The 22,317-nt window shown below is 36.8% G+C and overlaps 1 protein-coding gene across 1 annotated transcript in view; it reads left to right on the plus strand.

The window, feature by feature from the left end:
• Positions 1 to 22,317, plus strand: part of LOC122986667 (interferon-induced very large GTPase 1-like) — a 90,169-nt gene that overhangs the window by 58,224 nt on the left and 9,628 nt on the right. The window contains exons 10-31 of the mRNA XM_044357974.1: positions 2,773 to 2,924; positions 3,025 to 3,121; positions 3,242 to 3,339; positions 3,555 to 3,638; positions 3,749 to 3,816; positions 3,926 to 4,012; positions 5,474 to 5,528; positions 5,724 to 5,936; positions 6,019 to 6,091; positions 8,292 to 8,443; positions 8,570 to 8,666; positions 8,792 to 8,889; positions 9,150 to 9,233; positions 9,344 to 9,411; positions 9,521 to 9,607; positions 10,149 to 10,203; positions 10,366 to 10,578; positions 10,656 to 10,770; positions 12,055 to 12,120; positions 16,040 to 16,118; positions 16,222 to 16,289; positions 18,906 to 18,971. Coding sequence (XP_044213909.1) covers positions 2,773 to 2,924; positions 3,025 to 3,121; positions 3,242 to 3,339; positions 3,555 to 3,638; positions 3,749 to 3,816; positions 3,926 to 4,012; positions 5,474 to 5,528; positions 5,724 to 5,936; positions 6,019 to 6,091; positions 8,292 to 8,443; positions 8,570 to 8,666; positions 8,792 to 8,889; positions 9,150 to 9,233; positions 9,344 to 9,411; positions 9,521 to 9,607; positions 10,149 to 10,203; positions 10,366 to 10,578; positions 10,656 to 10,770; positions 12,055 to 12,120; positions 16,040 to 16,118; positions 16,222 to 16,289; positions 18,906 to 18,971 — 2,175 coding nt within the window. The remainder of the gene's footprint in view (positions 1 to 2,772; positions 2,925 to 3,024; positions 3,122 to 3,241; positions 3,340 to 3,554; positions 3,639 to 3,748; positions 3,817 to 3,925; positions 4,013 to 5,473; positions 5,529 to 5,723; positions 5,937 to 6,018; positions 6,092 to 8,291; positions 8,444 to 8,569; positions 8,667 to 8,791; positions 8,890 to 9,149; positions 9,234 to 9,343; positions 9,412 to 9,520; positions 9,608 to 10,148; positions 10,204 to 10,365; positions 10,579 to 10,655; positions 10,771 to 12,054; positions 12,121 to 16,039; positions 16,119 to 16,221; positions 16,290 to 18,905; positions 18,972 to 22,317) is intronic.

Genomic DNA, 22,317 nt, shown 5'->3' on the forward strand with positions numbered 1-22,317 from the left:
GTTTATCAGCTCCCAGTCTGCCTCTTGTGACTTTTTGGATCATTTCATTAAATATTCGGCACCGTATCCTGCCTGCCTTCCGTCTCTTGCGTTTGGGTCCACCTGCTCCACTCACCAACCTGACAGTACGACTCAACCAAACATGGACCTAACAGAGATGGACCCGGTTCCTGTTTTCCTGCCTTTGATACACCCTAATGACTCCGATGGTGACCATATCATCAACTTTTTCCGGTCCGTCCAGGAGGAGGACCCCATTCTGGCAAAAAGGTTGATGGCAAGCCACTGGGAGTCTGTGGAGCATGAGGCTCTGTTCCCCAGTTCCTCTGTCCTCCCCAGTAGCCATCCAGCCTCCAAGCCAGCTGACCTCCTGCCTGCTAGCTTTGGCCACACTAGTCTTCAGCCTGCACCCCGGATGGCTCACAAGCAGCCAGCCCCCCAGTCACTTAAGGTTGGGGTTGTGAGCCTGCAGCCTGCCAACCACCAGCACTGCCATTCTGCTTCCTCGCCTGACATTCCAGCTCAGATGACTCTGCTTGAGTACTTCTGCTATCAGGCATCTAAGACTGCTAGCAAGGAGCCAGCTAGCCTGCAGCCTGCTGGTCCGGAGCCATCTCCAGCCCAAAACCCTTTACTGGGCACCCACCTGGCCCTGGGAGGTCCCTGTAGCACCAAACTGAATTCTGGTCAACGCAGCAGATGGTTTATTTTCTCAGAAACGTTTTAGGAGTCCCGTCACTACAAATCTGTAAAACACGTATTTTTAAAAGAAAAGAAAAATAAATACAAACTGAAACAATTTAAAGTTGTATGTCCTTCCCCTTAGCCAAAATTAAAAAAAAAAAAAAACAAACATAAATTTCCTCAGTGCTTAAAATAATATTTGACTCGCCTGCACCGTTTTGCACCACCCCTCCCTCTCATAAATTATGAACAGTCGCTTATGTGCAAACCAAAAGTGGAAGTGGCTTCAGCAGCAGAGAAAAAGGGCCTTTCTAATAATGGCGGACCGCCTCGGCATATTTATATGTACCTGTAATGAAACGCTGCGCTTTATCCACAGGACAGATAGACGCCTTAACATCTGAGTACTTCATGACTGAAACCAGCTCCTGGATAGAAGAATGTATTTTTAACATGAGACAATCTCTTCTACAGAGGTGGGTTATATTTTTGTTTTTTCTGTTATGTGCCTGATGGGAGAAAAACAAGTCGAACAACGCAGAACTATTTGTACAACAGATTATTAATGATAATTAATGTGATACTCAGGGCTCCACTGTAAACTTGTCTGTTCAAACTTGGCGTGTTGTGACAACCTCAGTCTCAGCACTGAGGAAACGTTTTACTTTGAACTGTTTTCAGTATTTTTATTGACAAACCTGATTCTTTTACTTTGGTTGACTATGATCGACCCCAATTCTTTCTCAGATGATCAGATGTTGATTTGTTTACCTGCTTTTATTCTCATAGTCTCAGGCTGCGGTCGAATAGTCTTTTTTTTTTTTTGCTTAGGAAGATTCCTAACTGAGTGAAATGACCCGGAAGTATCAAAGTGGCAGCCATGATAAGAGTTGGTCGAATTCTCTAAATGCGAAGGAAAGGTGTGTTAATGCTTTCTTTCTGATCTCCTTCAGCACAGAGTAACCTGCACTTGACTATCTTTTACGAAAGGAAAGGAGATGGTCCATGAATCCTCCGTCCAAAGCTGTGTTCAACTTGTTTGATAACAGGATAAAGAAATGCATTCTTTTCCTTTTCTATTTTTCATGTGAATTAAAAAACCTAATCCACTTCCCGTTTTTTCCTGTTTTCCCCGTTCCTCTAACCCGTTTTCCTCATCAAATCTTTGGCCACACTAGTCTTCAGCCTGCACCCCGGATGGCTCACAAGCAGCCAGCCCCCCAGTCACTTAAGGTTGGGGTTGTGAGCCTGCAGCCTGCCAACCACCAGCACTGCCATTCTGCTTCCTCGCCTGACATTCCAGCTCAGATGACTCTGCTTGAGTACTTCCGCTATCAGGCATCTAAGACTGCTAGCAAGGAGCCAGCTAGCCTGCAGCCTGCTGGTCCGGAGCCATCTCCAGCCCAAAACCCTTTACTGGGCACCCACCTGGCCCTGGGAGGTCCCTGTAGCACCAAACTGAATTCTGGTCAACGCAGCAGATGACAAAACCTCTCATTGGTCGCCTTGCCACCTTACCTGTCCGGTCCAGGGCTACGCCTCTGTCCCCACAACTCCCCGTTCCTGCTGACCCATGGCAGCAACTCCCCGTTCCTGCTGGGCCACCGTAGCAATCATCCTGTCCCTATCCACCTGAAGTCGTGGAGTCACTGATCATTGGGTTTCTGTGTGGCTGTTTCCTCTGGCTCCCTGCTTCATCCATGGCCTGATGGAGGGCAGCCTGCCCATATGGATGCTGGTCATATACATAACAGCCTCATGTTGAAAATACATGTTTCATGTCAAAAGTCAGGACACATGTGGACATACAGTACCTTACTCCTCATGTTTTGGTCCTTTTACCATGTTTAATATAGACATCAGACACCATAACAGAGTAAAAATAACAAAATCACAAAAAGTATTAATATGTCCCCTGTATGATAAATGACCCTTTTCACGTTGCACAGAGTGATGTGATTCACTGTTAAAATAGAAATATCAATTAGTGCAGCTTTAAATATGTAACTCAGAGCTTGTTATTCATTGTAACTTTACTGTAGTTAATTCAGTGCATTTGTTTAATCAGCTGTGTTTGTCTCTCTGCAGAACCAGCATTAGGTGGCAGTCATTCCTCTAATATGGACAAGTACAAACTTGTGAAGAGAATTGGGAAAGGTGCATTTGGAACGGCCAACCTTGTCAAATCCAAAGAGGATGGACACCAATATGTCATCAAGGAGATATATGGCATATCTAGAGTAAGAACCCTTTGCATAATATTAAACAGTATCAGTGTTGATTTGAGCTCCTCTTTACTACGTTGCTCTTTCACATTATCTGTCCCTCTCACTTTGACAGATGTCACCTGAAGAGAGGCAGAAAGCTCAAAAAGAAGTTGAAGTCCTCGCCAACATGAGTCATCCCAACATTGTCCAGTATAAAGAGTCTTTTGAAGGTATAAATGATCCAAGATCTGTAACCTCAAAGAATCACAGAGTTCATCTACTGCAATGATATGCTGATGCATACACGTGTTTTCATGCATGTTCCTTATGCTGTATAAAAATCTTTTTAGTGAAGGACTGTCTGTATATTGTGATGGACTACTGTGAGGGAGGAGACCTCTTAGAGAAGATCAACTCTCAGAAAGGAGAACTTTTCTCAGAAGAACAAGTAAGCTACTAACTCTTCAAGACAATCATGAATGTTGAGGATAAACCTGATAATCTTTAGAGTGAAACTGTTCAACATGTGGATAGAATTCATCATATAACACTCACTATTCCACTTCACTGTATATGTCTTTAACATGTATTTAGTCTCTTTAATGTTTTTATATTTTTTGGCTTTTTCTGTCATGTGGCTTTACGTTCCTCTCCCTTTCTTAGATCCTGGACTGGTTTGTGCAGATTTGTCTGGCACTAAAACACATCCATGATAAAAAAATCCTCCACAGGGACATTAAACCAGAGGTATTGCTTCATTCACCACATGATCTTGCCTCAGTGATGATGCATTTTTTATTTGTATCGTATAAACTCATGATAATGACATTACATGTCTTTTCATGATGTCTGCATAGAACATATTTTTGACAAAAGACGGAACTGTACAGCTCGGGGACTTTGGAGTTTCAAGGGTGCTGAACAGGTTTGTAAAATGTCATCTGAATGAATCTGTAGATCTCTATAAAGCCAAAATTAAAATGGAAATAGTAAAGTATAATACAGTCTGCTTTCTATTCTATTCTTATTTCCAGCACTGAAGTACTGGCAACAACAATCATAGGAACACGACTTTACCTTTCACCAGAGATCTATGAAAATGAACCATACAACAACAAAAGGTACTAACTTGATGCTCTACGTTGTGTTTGTCTCTTGGTGGTGTAAATTAACATTTAACAGTAATCCAGTGGACAAGTTCTCTCCCCACTGAACTGACTGTGAGTCATGCAGGATTAGGTGAAGGTTTCTGGGAGATGTGAAGGTATCATGTCTCCTCTTTGTTGAATGAACCTGCTTGTTTATATCTACAACAGGAAGCTACTGTAGTATTGATTTCCTCTTAAAGTATTTTAAGTATGCATGTAACCTGATCCTGATTTAGTTAACTGAATGAAGTAAATTAAGCAGAATCTCAGGGACAATAATGTAAATAACTCTAGGACTTAATCGTTCAATAACTGATAAAGTCTGATATGTTGTGTTTTAAAATATATTGGAGTGTTGTCAAAAACCTTAAACCTCAATCTTCATGTCCAATTTATAGTTTTCCTACCACTTGAGTCCTTTTTTTCTCCAGCTTACAAGTGACTGTTATCTGTCTACAAAAGCAAGGAATCTGTCTGTATATCTGTATGTCTGTGTATCTGTGTGTCTGTATGTATGTGTGTCCTTCACATATCTCTTGAACTGTTTATTGGATAGAGTCCACATTTAGCGTGTACATTGCTGGGGAACAAAGGAAATGCTGTGTCCAAATGCAATTTGGACACATTGCACGATAAATATTAATAAATTTAAACTCTGAATAAACAAGTCATCAGCTGCTCTGCTCTGCAGCGGCGGGACGGGGCTTCTGGGCTCTGCAACTGCATGTCATGATCAGAGCTGTACAACCCTGCCATGAGAGAGACGAGGAGACGACATCTCTCTTCGTTTGTTAAAAGTTAGGCTTTGATGTGTGTTTCATGACTCATTTTAAAAAGGATCAGAGAAAAAGAGAGAGGGTGACCGAGCGACAGAGAGACAGCAGTGGAAAGTTTTCTCTGACAGAGAAAGCCTGTGAACGACAGAAATACAACATTATTTGCTGATTGTTTCATAGTGGTTATGTTCTAAACACTCAACATGTGATTTACTGAGGAGACAGATGCTCTTTCGGTGCAATTTGGACATGTCACATGTTTAATATTAATAAGATTTGAATAAACAAGCGAACAGAGCCACTCAGCTCTGTGTCTGACAGTGTTTGAAAAGAACACTGTCACATCGCATCACAACAGCATGCACCCCGCTCAGCAATAAACTGCTTCTACGGTTCAACCTCAGTTTAGTTTCATTGGTGAAGTTTCTGTCTGGATTAATACCATTTACATTATTAAATCTTTATCCTTTTAATTGATACATTAGTCAGTTCATACATATATATGTGGCTCTCAAGAAATAAAAAGCAATCTGCCCGTTCTGAACAGGCATGTTATGAACGAGCACTGCTCTAATTGAATAAATGTAAATCTACCCTCAGAACTGATCCCAGTTTGTCTATTTGTTTGTTCTCTCCTCTGACTTTCTCTCCTCTGCAGTGATATTTGGGCCCTCGGCTGTGTCCTGTATGAAATGTGCACTCTTAAGCCTGCAGTAAGTATTCTGTGTGTGAGCTGTTTAGTAATTCATGTAGATTTAATGTATCTTACACAGTATTATAATGCTCACATACTGATTTAGATCTCTTCTCTGTATGTCTAATAGTTGACAAACAAGAATGGATCATCTTTCCTTTCTTCATTTTTTCTGCAGTGGTTATAACTGTGTACTAAATGTGTTTCCTCACAGTTTAATGCTGACAATAGCATGCACATGGAGGTGAAGATAGTCCGTGGCTTCTACCCTCCAGTGTCTGATCACTACTCCCAGGAACTGCGTTCTCTCTTGGCACAGCTGTTGAAACACAACCCCACAGAGAGGCCCTCAGTCAGCAGCATACTGGAAGAACCTTTCCTCTCCTGTAGGATACAGAAGTTCCTCACACCACAGGCGGAGAGCACAGTTAGTTGTCTTTGATACAGCCTGAGTTTACATAAAGCAGACTGTGTTCAGTTATAAAACATTTATTCTCTACTCATTCCAGATCATTGCTCAGGAATTTGGCCATGCCTTTCTTCACAAGCAGCCTAAAGAGGGTGTGGTGCAGGGTTCACCAGGTAAGCAAACTCTTAATCTCTATAAACAGATATCTGCATATGAATGCAGAATCTGAAGGAAAGCAAGATTTTGATATCTGAAGCGTTCTGGTTTCTGTTTGTTTCTGGTTTTCTGTAAACAGCAAAAGAGGCAGAACGCATTGGCTGAAATGTCGTCTGGACCCAAAACAGTTTCAATGTTTGTGTATTGTGTGGAAAAACGTTCAACTTGTGTTATAAAAGAAACATATGACTTTCAGTTCACTTGCCATTTTGCTTTATCAAATATTAACTCTTAAAATTATGCTATTATAATCTTTAGCATAATCTAATTATTAATACATTGAGATGAAATAAACATGTTAATGGGAAACAAAGAGGAGATGAAGTGATGAGACAAATCAAAGTCGCAAAAAATAAACACAAGTCACCTCAACAGGTGGAGAGAGAGAGAAAGACGGAGCAGCATCAGTTCAGAGTGAAGCAGGTGGAGGTGAAGATGGTGTTGATATAGATGTTAATACTGAGATAAATTCAGACAAACATCCACTTGAGACTAAATGTCTCAACAAAAGAAAAGTTAATTAATTGTCACCAACAACTTTGATCATTGATTAATCATTAAATTAATTTATCAAACAACAATGTCAAAGTTTCTCTGTAGTTATGATGCTGCTTTTCTCTGTTTTATATCAGCGTCAAATGTTTACTGTTGGGTTCTGGATTTTATGATATTGGATAGTTTGATCACTTTAATTTAATCATTGGAAATACAGTAAGGAATGACCTTTAATGCTGCAAAATTTACACTATATCAGAGGTTATCAAGCTGTGAGGCCTCAGATGAAGATTAATGTGTAGTAACAGACGTGAGACAAAGACACTGCATGAGGTGAAAGGAACAGCAGCTTGTTTGTGTTTTAAAAACAAGTTAGTTATTGTAGTTTACTGATAAGAGTCAAAGAGCAGTGCAGGTCAAACTGTGAATTTTAAGAGCACCCTCTGCTGGATCAAAAGGCAAAATACTTCAAACGGTTTGTTGCATTCATAGACTGTACATTTTGAATCGGAACAGGTCATTAAAGTTCGAATATTTAATTTTTTCCAACATTTGAACAAAAGTTTGAATTTCAAATAAAAAGTGACAGCCCTACTAAAGAATGGCCTTTAATGCTGCAATCATAAAATAAGCAAAAAAGTAAATCAAACTTTACACTTCATCAGGTTTTCAAACTGTGAGGTCTCAGTTAAAGATCGATGTGGAGTGAGAGACGTGAGACAAAGACACTGCATGAGATGAAAGGAACAGCAGCTTGCTGGTGATTTAAAAACAAGTTAGTTATTGTAGTTTGACCCGTTTATCAGCACAGTGATCAGCTGCAGCAGCAGCACTGGCTGTGAAACACTGATCATGGAGGCAATTATAGTACCTGAAATAGCAAAATATAGTGATTGATTGATATCAGGAGTATTGTAGCCTGAAACTACAGGGATTAAACCAAAACATCAGAAATATGATGAACAGTAACTTGAGCTGAGTCTAATCGCATGAGCGGAAAAGAGAGAACGACGGGCGAGTGAGCTAGAGAGTGAATGAGAGAGAGAGATGAGAAAACTAAGTGGGTGAATAAGAGAAAGAAAACTTTATTTCCTGATAGTTTCACAGTAGTTTTGTTTTCAAAGCAGAAACTAATAACCATCAAACATCATCAGATTATTTACTGTGGAGACAGATACTCCAGAGTTCTAGGTCTCCTACCTCTGCAGGTCTCCTTCTTATTCATTCAGGCCAAACATCAGTCACACAACAGCAAATACAAAGTTGTCATAACATGTTTCATCCATGGTCTGATGGAGGGCAGTCTGCTGGTCATATACATAACAGCTTCATATTGAAAATACATGTTTCATGTCAAAAGTCAGGACACATGTGGACATACAGTACATTACTCCTCATGTTTTGGACCTTTTAACATGTTTAATAAAGACATCAGACACCATAACAGTGTAAAAATAACAGAAAATCACAAAAAGTATTAATATGTCCCCTATAAGATAAATGACCCTTTTCACATTGCACAGAGTGATGTGATTTACTGTTAAAATATAAATATTGATTAGTGCAGCTTTAAATATATAACTCAGAGCTTGTTATTCATTGTAACTTTACTGTAGTTAATTCAGTGCATTTGTTTAATCAGCTGTGTTTGTCTCTCTGCAGAACCAGCATTAGGTGGCAGTCATTCCTCTAATATAGACAAGTACAAACTGGTGGAGAGAATTGGGAAAGGTGCATTTGGAACGGCCAACCTTGTCAAATCCAAAGAGGATGGACACCAATATGTCATCAAGGAGATATATGACATATCTAGAGTAAGAACCCTTTGCATAATATTAAACAGTAAATACTAAATATAATATTCCACAGTATCAGTGTTGATTTGAGCTCCTCTTTACTACGTTGCTCTTTCACATTATCTGTCCCTCTCACTTTGACAGATGTCACCTGAAAAGAGGCAGAAAGCTCAAAAAGAAGTTGAAGTCCTCGCCAACATGAGTCATCCCAACATTGTCCAGTATAAAGAGTCTTTTGAAGGTATAAATGATCCAAGATCTCAGCTGTAACCTCAAAGAATCACAGAGGTCATCTACTGCAATAATATCCTGATGCATACACGTGTTTTCATGCATGTTCCTTATGCTGTATAAAAATCTTTTTAGAGGAGGGCTGTCTGTATATTGTGATGGACTACTGTGAAGGAGGAGACCTCTTAAAGAAGATCAACTCTCAGAAAGGAGAACTTTTCTCAGAAGATCAAGTAAGCTACTAACTCTTCAAGACAATCATGAATGTTGAGGATAAACCTGATAATCTTTAGAGTGAAACTGTTCAACATGTGGATAGAATTCATCATATAACACTCACTATTCCACTTCACAGTATATGTCTTTAACATGTATTTAGACTCTTTAATGTTTTTATATTTTTTGGCTTTTTCTGTCATTAGAATTACAAATGATGTATATAGTGAAAGTTGATACTCTTAAGTGTATCTTTACGTTCCTCTGCCTTTCTTAGATCCTGGACTGGTTTGTGCAGATTTGTCTGGCACTAAAGCACATCCATGATAAAAAAATCATCCACAGGGACATTAAACCAAAGGTATCACTTCATTCACCACATGCTCTTGCCTCAGTGATGATGCATTTTTTATTTGTATTGTATAAACTCATGATAATGACATTACATGTCTTTTCATGATGTCTGCATAGAACATATTTTTGACAAAAGATGAGACTGTACAGCTCGGGGACTTTGGAGTTTCAAGGGTGCTGAACAGGTTTGTAAAATGTCATCTGAATGAATCTGTAGATCTCTATAAAGCCAAGATTAAAATGGAAATAGTAAAACATAATACAGTCTGCTTTCTATTCTATTCTTATTTCCAGCACTGAAGAACTGGCAACAACATTTGCAGGAACACGACTTTACCTTTCACCAGAGATCTATGAAAACAAACCATACAACAACAAAAGGTACTAACATGATGCTCTACGTTGTGTTTGTCTCATTTATGGTGTAAATTAACATTTAACAGTAATCCAGTGGACAAGTTCTCTCCCCACTGAACTGACTGTGAGTCATGCAGGATTAGATGGAGGTTTCTGGGAGATGTGAAGGTATCATGTCTCCTCTTTGTTGAATGAACCTGCTTGTTCATATCTACAACAGGAAGTTACCGTAGTATTGATTTCCTCTTAAAGTATTTTAAGTATGAATGTAACCTGATCCTGATTTAGTTAACTGAATGAAGTAAATTAAGCAGAAATTCAGGGACAATAATGTAAATAACTCTAGGACTTAATCGTTCAATAACTGATAAAGTCTGATATGTTGTGTTTTAAAATATATTATTTTATTATTATTATTATATAATATATCACATTTTCTCAGCAATAGTCTTTTTTTTCTCCAGCTTGCAAGTGACTGTTATTGAATAAATGTAAATCTACCCTCAGAACTGATCCCAGTTTATCTATTTGTTTGTTCTCTCCTCTGACTTTCTCTCCTCTGCAGTGATATTTGGTCCCTCGGCTGTGTCCTGTATGAAATATGCACTCTTAAGCGTGCAGTAAGTATTCTGTGTGTGAGCTGTTTACTAATTCATGTAGATTTAATATATCTTACACAGCATTGCAATGATCTCTCACATACTGATTTAGATCTCTTCTCTGTGTGTCTAATGGTTGGTTATTACTGGTTATAACTGTGTACTAAATGTGTTTCCTCTCAGTTTAAGGCTAGTGATAAGAAGGATCTAAAACTGAAGATCATCAATGGCCCATACCCTCGCATGTCTGATCCATACTCCCAAGAACTGTGTTTTCTCTCGGCATGGCTGTTGAAACACAACCCCACAGAGAGGCCCTCAGTCAGCAGCATACTGGAAGAACCTTTCCTCTCCTGTAGGATACAGAAGTTACTCACACCACAGGTGGAGAGCACAGTTAGTTGTCTTTGATGCAGCCTGAATTTACATAAAACAGACTGTGTTCAGTTATAAAACATTTATTCTCTACTCAGTGTTTGCATTGTCACTCGTCACAGGTTCAGTCAGAGACACTTATGATGTCTGACAAAAAAGGAACACTTGTGTCTGAGCATGAAAGGAGAAGAAAGGAGAAGCAAGAAGATAAAGGTATGTAAGCCTATAGGCTCCATTTTTTGATGCCTGAATCTTGAAATAATCTGCACTAAACCACAGGAGAGCATTATCCTCTCACTTTAGCCTTTGATGCGCTATTTTGTATTTCTGCCTTTGTAACAAGGAGTGTAATAATACTAAAACATATTAATCACACACTTATAAGTTGCTGATGAATGAATGAAAAGCTGAAAAGTAATTTGAATGAAATCAGTTGGATAGTTTTGGATTTCTGGACGCTTTTCCGACCAGTGTGCTTGGCCTCCAGAGCTCCGTAGCCCTGCTAGTCAGAGCAATACGAGAATACAGCTCACTGTACGTCTCTTGTGTCACTGTGACCTGACGAGTCAGAAGAGAAGTGATGCACAGTGTGCTTGTATTCCTAAATCGCTCTGACTGGCAGAACTGACAGCTGATAGTCAGTTACTGGAGGTCTGTCTCTGGAGATTTGCAGAGCTTTTATTATTATTATTATTATTATTATTGTTGTTGTTGTTGTTGTTGTTGTTATTATAAACTTAAGATCTGATGTGAAACTTTACTTTCTATTTTTTCCCAAGATATCTGTATGTTTACAGCCCCCTAATATACATGGAAATGATAAAAGTTCGATGATTAAAGTTAAACAATTTAATGATAAAAGGGTCTTCTTCAGTTTAATCATCTATCATTATCATTTAAATTGGACCTATTATTCTTTTCTTTATTTTCAGTCATATATATATAATGTTACAATGTCGGATGCTCATATTAAAAGTGGCCAAAGTGTCAAATAATGAGGTAAACGTATGTAGAAATGTGAACAAAAATCACCGGCTTCAGACTGCTGGTTGTCCGCAGCTCTTCATCATATATCCATATCTTGTTATTTCGACCGCTTTTTAGTGCCGCTAATGAAGCTCTGCTTGGCCGCTGGTAAGGAACACATTTCACTTCCTGTAAATTCTTCACAATAAAAGTCTCCAGTTATTTAGTCATTAAAAAGCTTTTCATTTGAAGCAGTAAAGCAGGAAATGTTTGGTTTGCATTGGTGGCAACTTCACACAACTCAACAGAGATAGGCCCTCTGCACTAAAGGGCTAACATTAATAATTTACTGTGTCCGTCCCCTTTCCAGGAGCACTATTAACATATATGATTGGAAAAGGGTCACAGGTGCCAGTAAACACAGCTCCTACTGTTGATGAATATAAAGGGGATGTAAAACAGTAGCCTTCTGCATTTTAAAAGTTTTAAGTTGAAAGTCAATGTTTAATTCATTTATTAATTTAACTGCAGGTGCATCAATCATCTCTACTGCTGGTGCAGAATCTGGTTATGTAACCCAAGAAGCTCACAGTGCTGGTAAGTTATGTGTTCTAGTTAAACCTATAGAGAGATACATTTCCCACTTGTTGTAGTGCTCCGACAGTCAGAGGGGCCCCCAAACAAATTTTGATCAAATCAGAATTTTTTAAAATCGTATCCATTGTTGGCTTTAATGTCAGAGTGAAATGACAGTTAGCTTTCATAATGTGGTGTATTTCTGAGTGAAACAGAATATATGAATGAAGTACAGCTACAAAAGGGATTTGTTGAAATTATTCAGATTTGACTAATTTCTTTAAAGTGGCCGTGGTTTAGTAAATATGAGACCTTTTATGAAGCTGTAGAGAGATTCAGAGCTGTAGAGACTGTTGGCCTCCACCCACACATTCATCACCTGAGTCGTCAACCCAGTCTGGCTGACATTTCTTTTATTCTCAGTGGAAAATGCAAGATTTTAGGACAGTTTTGGCATCAAAATGCTAGCAAGAAATGTGCATTTTATTCTAATAAGCTATGTTCAGTGAATGTATATGATGTTTAGTTTGTTAGTTATTACGAAGGTTGTTTCAGGTCTCGCCAGGAAATTGTAGAAATGTGATGTTTTCTAACGTTGCTATGGTGGTTGCTATGGTGGTTGCTATGGACCCTGCTGCCACTGAAACCACGTTGTTGCATGTTGTTTGAACCATTATCTTTGTGTTGTGTAGTTATCTGAGCTGTTCAGTTATTGAGTTATTTTATGTATGTGATGATTGATTATTAATTGAAATTAATTGAATTTGAAATCCAGAGTATCAGCCACCAGGAAGTATTTTCCTTACTGTCAATGTGTCAAGGTTTTCTTTTAATGATATTTTTAAACATTTGTCAACAAAAAACCCCACAAAAGTGTCCTTGATAACTCAACAATATGATAGGTTAATGTTAAGGCCATCAGTTTTAATTATTTGTCTTTCGCCTCTGAGAAATAAAGGTTTTTTGTCAGTTCTCAATTGTGGAAGCGGCTTCATTACCCATGAGCCTCATCAACCGTTACTATGGAGACAAAGACCATGTTGTGTTACACTACAAAACTTTTATTTACTTTTAATCACTGAATTTATTCCAAACTGATTAAGATTTCTGTGGGCAAAGAGCGTTTGACTCCTTTTTGGCTAAAGTATCTGAAATAAAACATACTTTTTCTTAACATAGATCATCTAGATGCAGTGTAATTACTAGTCTGGCTATACTAGACATTTGATATATTCAGTAGATTTATCATTTTACCCATCTTTGCACACCGGATGAACTACAACTATGGTGCTGATTTGTATCAAACTGCATGGCACAGCTTTAGGGAATTTTAGTTTTTTTAAAAAAATATTAGTTTTTTTCCAAGAATTTGAAGTTATAAATACTGAATTGAAAGTAAACTGAGGAGTTTTTTTTTCAAATTTGTATAATCGGATATTACATATCTAATTGTTAAATGGGTGAAACTTAATTGAAGCAATATTTTACCCATATCTAACAGCGTCTCCAGTTGTTGACTTTACTCACATGATATCTGAGGTCAAGAGCTCTCTATAACAGTTGGTCCCATGTCTGAATTATAGACCTTTCCAACGATGTATTCAGTTTAGCTCTACGACAAAGTTTTAATTTTCTCATTTCATGGACACAAGTCATCCCAGACCTAGTTTCAAAGAACACTTTGAAGGACTAAGATATGAAATGAAGCTTTTTGTTTTTGTTTGTTTGTTTGTTTTTTCTTTTTTAGTGGAAATAGTGACCAAAATGAGTCACATTTAGAGATTACAATACTGCTGACAATCTAGTACATTACTACAAGCTTGGGTTAGGGTTAGGGTTAGGATTAGGGTTAGGGGTCATCAAATACTAACACATGCGTAGGTTACTATTCACACAACCCTGAAGATTTTTCTGTATCTTTATGATTCTTGGTTTTGGGATTTTATGTCATCATGACAAACAGCAGCTCATTCAATCAGAATCTGTTTTATTAGCAAATCCAAACATACAAAGAATGTGTCTCAGTGTTTGCTCCCAAAAACACAGAAGAATAAAAATAGACAAAAGTAAGGTAAAAATATCAATAAAGAAATAAACAAAGTAATATTAAAATTAAATTGAATTTTTAAAATCTATTTACAGAATAGAATAGTAATAGTTTCAAAATGGGATATAAAACTAGAAATTAAATACTGACTACAAAGGAAATATAGACTGTGCTATGGACAAAGAAATGAAGTGTATTAAATATATGAAGGTGACAAGAACAAAAATTATGCATAAAAAATTATGTAACAGTGGAGGATGAATGTAACACACAATCTAAAGTCCAGTTTGATGAAATACATGAAAGTGACAAGTGCAGGGATTAAATGAGGCATGTGAAATGTAAAGTCCAGTTTGAAAACCCTGTCTTCATTATACACACACACACTCAATATTAATTGAGGAAGACTCTGTGTTTTAAGAAAGATAATTTCATATTAAATATGCTCAGCCACATATTCTTGGAAATACAACATTAAATGAGCAACTTCACATTTTACAATCACAGGCTATAAAAAGCCTTTTCTTATCAGAGATAGTGGCGTTTGGATTCAGTTTGCGGTGGCCAGCGGCAATTTGAAACAGAATGAAGCCCGCTGACAGCAGACAGCCAAAAACAGTAGTCGAACTCACCACATCCGCCCACAACACAATGCTCTTCATTAGCCTTCTGCTGTTAAAACCTGACAGAAAAACGCTATTTCTCAGAATCGAAGGAGAAATAATTAAAACGGACGTCCCCAAGATAAACCTATCATATTGTTGAGTTATCAAAGACACTTTTGTGTTTTTGTGTTGATAAATGTTAAAAATATCATTAAAAGAAAACCTTAAAACGTTGACAGTGTGGAAATACTTCTGGGCAGCTGATACGCTGGTCAGCCAATCGCAAAGCTTCAAATTCTGTATTTCAAATTCAGTTCATATCTGCGCTCTAAAATCTACGTTTGTATTTAAATAACATCATCAAACAGTTACATAAAATAACACAAATAACATAACAGCTTAGATAACTAGACAACAGAAAGGTCTCAGTGACAGCAATGTCCATAGCAACCACCATAGCAACGGTAGAAAATGTTGGATTCCTGCAATTTTTTAGCAACAACCTGAAACAACCTTCCTAATAACTAACAAACTAAACATCATATACATACTGATATATATATATACTGAACAAAGATTATGAGAATAAAATGCACATTTCTCACTAGAAATGTCATCAAAACGCATTTTAATGTTGAAACCATCCAAAAATATTGCATTTTCCACTGAGAATAAAAGAAATGGCCGCCATTTTGTTTGTTTTTGCAGACAGAAACTTGACAGTCACGTGACGTGGACGCAGTCTCACATCAAAATGTGTAATAGCTACATTAGTGCACAGCGCAAAATGTATTAGTTTCACAATAATGGCTGTAATGTTATTGATAACTCAACAGTACGATAGATTAATGTTAAAGCCATCAGTTTGAATTATTTCTGCTTGATTCTAAGACCTTATGTTTTTTTGTCAGTTTTTGATAGTGAAGGTCGAGGGAAGAGCGTTGTGTTGTGGGCGGTCTTGGTGCTTGGGTTGTCTGCTGTCGTTGGGCTTCATTCCATTTTTAAATTGCTGCTGGTCGGCTGCAATCCAAACACCATTATCTCTGTTAAGAAAAGCTGTTTTATAGACTGTGATTGTAAAATGGAATGTTGCTCATTTAATTTTATATTTCCAAATATATGTGGCTGAGGATATTTAATATGAAATCATCTTTCTTAAAACATGGTCTTCCTCAATTATCCAACTGGATGTGAATGAAGCAGATGAGTGTTTTCTAAGTTAACATTCTCAGTGTTGTTGAAATGAGTGAGAGCAGCTCTGACAGCATGTTGTTGTGTTTGTGTGAAGGTGTCGGCTGCGAGGAGGGAAACTCTCCCTCTAGAACCGCTCTGTGTGGGAAACATGACAGTGAGACAAAAGCTCAAAGGTGAGATGAGGATCTTTAACTGTCCATGACCCAAATCATCCAACCATCATTATTTACACTCAAAGCTGTTTGTGTTGTGTTGACCATCCTCTCCTGTATCCAGCTGTGTGTCCATGAAGAGTGATGATTCTAAGGATTGGATTATATCATTTAAAGATGGACAATCTGCTGGTGAGCTACACTTTTCTTCAGCATCAGTTCAGAGTGAAGCAGGTGGAGGTGAGGATGGTGTTGATATAGATGTTGATACTGAGATAAATTCAGACAAACACCCACTTGAGACTCAATGTCTCGATGAAAGAAAAGTTTTGTTGCAGCCGGTAGTGATTTTACAGTTCCTTTCAAATTCAAGCTTAATGAACAAAGAACTATTAATCAGATTGTGTTAATTAATAAACGCTTAATTGCTTCATTTTTATTTGTAATAATCAGTTTTTAGATATAAAGGTCTATATTTAATTAAATATTTTATATAGACTTGGGCTAAAAGAGTTTCAAATAAATAAATAAATACATGAATAAATTACATACATGCACAATGCATCCTCATATTCAAAATAAAATACATTTAAAATTAATTAATTAAAAACAAAATCAGACTCAAACTGAAACACCATCATTACACTAAGTCATGCCTGGAAGTCTAAATAAGTTGTTTCCACTGAATGGAAAAAAAAAGTGTTCTCAGTAGAGGTCATGTCAGGTCATGCTCTCAGTTCAGATATGTTGAGTATACACACACACACACACACACACACACACACACACACACACACACACACACACGCACACACACACGCACATGCACAAACCAACCTTACCTTAACCTGACATCAAGTCTTCACCTTAAAATTTAATGATTAATGTAGTAGGACTTGATTTTTGTCCCCAAAATGTGACAGTAAACAGATTTATGTCCCCACAACATGAGTAATACTTGATACACACACAAAGAATCAGGAAGCAGTGTCTTGTATAACTATCACAGTTAAAATAAGTAAGACAAGCTAAAGTGGAAATCGCCACCATCCTGATTTGTTTTACAAGTTAAATATTATCATTTAGTAGCAGCAGCAGTAAAGGTCGATTCTATAAACTGTCAGAGATCCAGACAAACCCTTTCCTCCACAAACATCAAGTCATCTGATATCAAGGATGTAGGTTTGGTTTAAACTTTGATAGGGACATTTTTTGTTGGACAGACAAAAAATTGTTTTCTCTTTCATAGGCACATGTGCACACACACCTACACACATAATGAGCCTGACTCTGCAAAATGTTTAATTTACTGAATATGCATTTGCTGACTTGCCTGAAACCAGACCTGTATCATGATATTTTCTCTGGTTTCTACATTTTATTTTATTGATATATTACTTAAATATAAATCTGAGACCAAAATTAACATTTAAAAATAACATATAATAGACTGTCACAATAAATGTAACAATAATATAAATGTATAGAAGATAAAGGTATGTAAGCCTATAGGCTCCATTTTTTGATGCCTGAATCTTGAAATAATCTGCACTAAACCACAGGAGAGCATTATCCTCTCACTTTAGCCTTTGATGTGCTATTTTGTATTTCTGCCTTTGTAACAAGGAGTGTAATAATACTAAAACATATTAATCACACACTTATAAGTTGCTGATGAATGAATGAAAAGCTGAAAAGTAATTTGAATGAAATCAGTTGGATAGTTTTGGATTTATGGCTGCTTTTCTGACCAGTGTGCTTGGCCTCCAGAGCTCCGTAGCCCTGCTAGTCAGAGCAATACGAGAATACAACTCACTGTACGTCTCTTGTGTCACTGTGACCTGACGGGTCAGAAGAGAAGAGATGCACAGTGTGCTTGTATTCCTAAATCGCTCTGACTGGCAGAACTGACAGCTGATAGTCAGTTACTGGAGGTCTGTCTCTGGAGATTTGCAGAGCTTTTATTATTATTATTATTGTTATTATTATTATTGTTGTTGTTGTTGTTGTTGTTATTATTGTTATTATAATAATAACATTATAATTATATAAGATCTGATGTGAAACTTTACTTTCTATTTTTTCCTAAGATATCTGTATGTTTACAGCCCCTCAATATACATGGAAATGATAAAAGTTCGATGATTAAAGTTAAACAATTTAATGGTAAAAGGGTTTTCTTCAGTTTAATCATCTATCATTATCATTTAAATGGGACCTATTATTCTTTTCTTTATTTTCAGTCATATATATATAATGTTACAATGTCGGATGCTCATATTAAAAGTGGCCAAAGTGTCAAATAATGAGGTAAATGTATGTAGAAATGTGAACAAAAATCACCGGCTTCAGACTGCTGGTTGTCCGCAGCTCTTCATCATATATCCATATCTTGTTATTTCGACCGCTTTTTAGTGCCGCTAATGAAGCTCTGCTTGGCCGCTGGTAAGGAACACATTTCACTTCCTGTAAATTCTTCACAATAAAAGTCTCCAGTTATTTAGTCATTAAAAAGCTTTTAATTTGAAGCAGTAAAGCAGGAAATGTTTGGTTTGCATTGGTGGCAACTTCACACAACTCAACAGAGATAGGCCCTCTGCACTAAAGGGCTAACATTAATAATTTACTGTGTCCGTCCCCTTTCCAGGAGCACTATTAACATATATGATTGGAAAAGGGTCACAGGTGCCAGTAAACACAGCCCCTACTGTTGATGAATATAAAGGGGATGTAAAACAGTAGCCTTCTGCATTTTAAAAGTTTTAAGTTGAAAGTCAATGTTTAATTCATTTATTAATTTAACTGCAGGTGCATCAATCATCTCTACTGCTGGTGCAGAATCTGGTTATGTAACCCAAGAAGCTCACAGTGCTGGTAAGTTATGTGTTCTAGTTAAACCTATAGAGAGATACATTTCCCACTTGTTGTAGTGCTCCGACAGTCAGAGGGGCCCCCAAACAAATTTGGTTAAATCAGAATTTTTAAAAATCGTATCCATTGTTGGCTTTAATGTCACAATGAAATGACAATTAACTTTCATAACGTGGTGTATTTCTGAGTGAAACAGAATATATGAATGAAGTACAGCTACAAAAGGGATTTGTTGAAATTATTCAGATTTGACTAATTTCTTTAAAGTGGCCGTGGTTTAGTAAATATGAGACCTTTTATGAAGCTGTAGAGAGATTCAGAGCTGTAGAGACTGTTGGCCTCCACCCACACATTCATCACCTGAGTCGTCAACCCAGTCTGGCTGACATTTCTTTTATTCTCAGTGGAAAATGCAAGATTTTAGGACAGTTTTGGCATCAAAATGCTAGCAAGAAATGTGCATTTTATTCTAATAAGCTATGTTCAGTGAATGTATATGATGTTTAGTTTGTTAGTTATTACGAAGGTTGTTTCAGGTCTCGCCAGGAAATTGTAGAAATGTGATGTTTTCTAACGTTGCTATGGTGGTTGCTATGGTGGTTGCTATGGACCCTGCTGCCACTGAAACCACGTTGTTGCATGTTGTTTGAACCATTATCTTTGTGTTGTGTAGTTATCTGAGCTGTTCAGTTATTGAGTTATTTTATGTATGTGATGATTGATTATTAATTGAAATTAATTGAATTTGAAATCCAGAGTATCAGCCACCAGGAAGTATTTTCCTTACTGTCAATGTGTCAAGGTTTTCTTTTAATGATATTTTTAAACATTTGTCAACAAAAAACCCCACAAAAGTGTCCTTGATAACTCAACAATATGATAGGTTAATGTTAAGGCCATCAGTTTTAATTATTTGTCTTTCGCCTCTGAGAAATAAAGGTTTTTTGTCAGTTCTCAATTGTGGAAGCGGCTTCATTACCCATGAGCCTCATCAACCGTTACTATGGAGACAAAGACAAAGTCCACGTTGTGTTACACTACAAAACTTTTATTTACTTTTAATCACTGAATTTATTCCAAACTGATTAAGATTTCTGTGGGCAAAGTGCGTTTGACTCCTTTTTGGCTAAAGTATCTGAAATAAAACATACTTTTTCTTAACATAGATCATCTAGATGCAGTGTAATTACTAGTCTGGCTATACTAGACATTTGATATATTCAGTAGATTTATCATTTTACCCATCTTTTCACACCGGATGAACTACAACTATGGTGCTGATTTGTATCAAGCTGCACGGCACAGCTTTAGGGAATTTTAGTTTTTTTTAAAAAATATTAGTTTTTTTCCAAGAATTTGAAGTTATAAATACTGAATTGAAAGTAAACTGAGGAGTTTTTTTTTCAAATTTGTATAATCGGATATTACATATCTAATTGTTAAATGGGTGAAACTTAATTGAAGCAATATTTTACCCATATCTAACAGCGTCTCCAGTTGTTGACTTTACTCACATGATATCTGAGGTCAAGAGCTCTCTATAACAGTTGGTCCCATGTCTGAATTATAGACCTTTCCAACGATGTATTCAGTTTAGCTCTACGACAAAGTTTTAATTTTCTCATTTCATGGACACAAGTCATCCCAGACCTAGTTTCAAAGAACACTTTGAAGGACTAAGATATGAAATGAAGCTTTTTGTTTTTGTTTGTTTGTTTTTTCTTTTTTAGTGGAAATAGTGACCAAAATGAGTCACATTTAGAGATTACAATACTGCTGACAATCTAATACATTACTACAAGCTTGGGTTAGGGTTAGGGTTAGGATTAGGGTTAGGGGTCATCAAATACTAACACATGCGTAGGTTACTATTCACACAACCCTGAAGATTTTTCTGTATCTTTATGATTCTTGGTTTTGGGATTTTATGTCATCATGACAAACAGCAGCTCATTCAATCAGAATCTGTTTTATTAGCAAATCCAAACATACAAAGAATGTGTCTCAGTGTTTGCTCCCAAAAACACAGAAGAATAAAAATAGACAAAAGTAAGGTAAAAATATCAATAAAGAAATAAACAAAGTAATATTAAAATTAAATTGAATTTTTAAAATCTATTTACAGAATAGAATAGTAATAGTTTCAAAATGGGATATAAAACTAGAAATTAAATACTGACTACAAAGGAAATATAGACTGTGCTATGGACAAAGAAATGAAGTGTATTAAATATATGAAGGTGACAAGAACAAAAATTATGCATAAAAAATTATGTAACAGTGGAGGATGAATGTAACACACAATCTAAAGTCCAGTTTGATGAAATACATGAAAGTGACAAGTGCAGGGATTAAATGAGGCATGTGAAATGTAAAGTCCAGTTTGAAAACCCTGTCTTCATTATACACACACACACTCAATATTAATTGAGGAAGACTCTGTGTTTTAAGAAAGATAATTTCATATTAAATATGCTCAGCCACATATTCTTGGAAATACAACATTAAATGAGCAACTTCACATTTTACAATCACAGGCTATAAAAAGCCTTTTCTTATCAGAGATAGTGGCGTTTGGGTTTAGTTTGCGGTGGCCAGCGGCAATTTGAAACAGAATGAAGCCCGCTGACAGCAGACAGCCAAAAACAGTAGTCGAACTCACCACATCCGCCCACAACACAGTGCTCTTCATTAGCCTTCTGCTGTTAAAACCTGACATACTATCATATTGTATGTCATTTATCAACACAAAAACACTTTTGTGTTTTTGTGTTGATAAATGTTAAAAATGTCATTAAAAGAAAACCTTAATAATAATAATAATAATATAAATGTGTAGAAACCTGTAGGTAATGTGCTGGAAGGTTTTCAAACATCACTTGAGATTCTGTCCTTCTTTCAGTTTTGTGAATTTGGGCAAAACAACTCAAGAGTTTCATGAGAGTCACAGTGATGCTCAAACTTCTTTAAATCTTCTCAAAACTTCTATTTGTATAATTTTTCATTCAACTCCTGAACTTATGGCTGATCTTTCACTCTGACATCAGAGCTCACCTGAGAGGCTGCAGCTCACAGATCAGTTAGACAAGCTACGGCTAATTTAGCTTCTAAATGATGTTCATGTCTTAATGACACACATGCAATAATAACTATAATAATAACTGCTCTTGATCCACTCATGGAAAAGGGGAGAGATGGCATTAAATAGTAAATATTTCTCCCACTAATTTAAAAGATTAATGTTTGGATTGATTACTGAACCTTCTTAATAACTAAAGCTAAACTGTTACTGACACTTTGGTTCTTCTTTAAAAAGGATCATTTGTCTAAATTTGCATTTGGGAGGAAT

Source organism: Thunnus albacares, chromosome 1, assembly GCF_914725855.1.
Source record: "Thunnus albacares chromosome 1, fThuAlb1.1, whole genome shotgun sequence".
NCBI classification, from domain to species: domain Eukaryota; kingdom Metazoa; phylum Chordata; class Actinopteri; order Scombriformes; family Scombridae; genus Thunnus; species Thunnus albacares.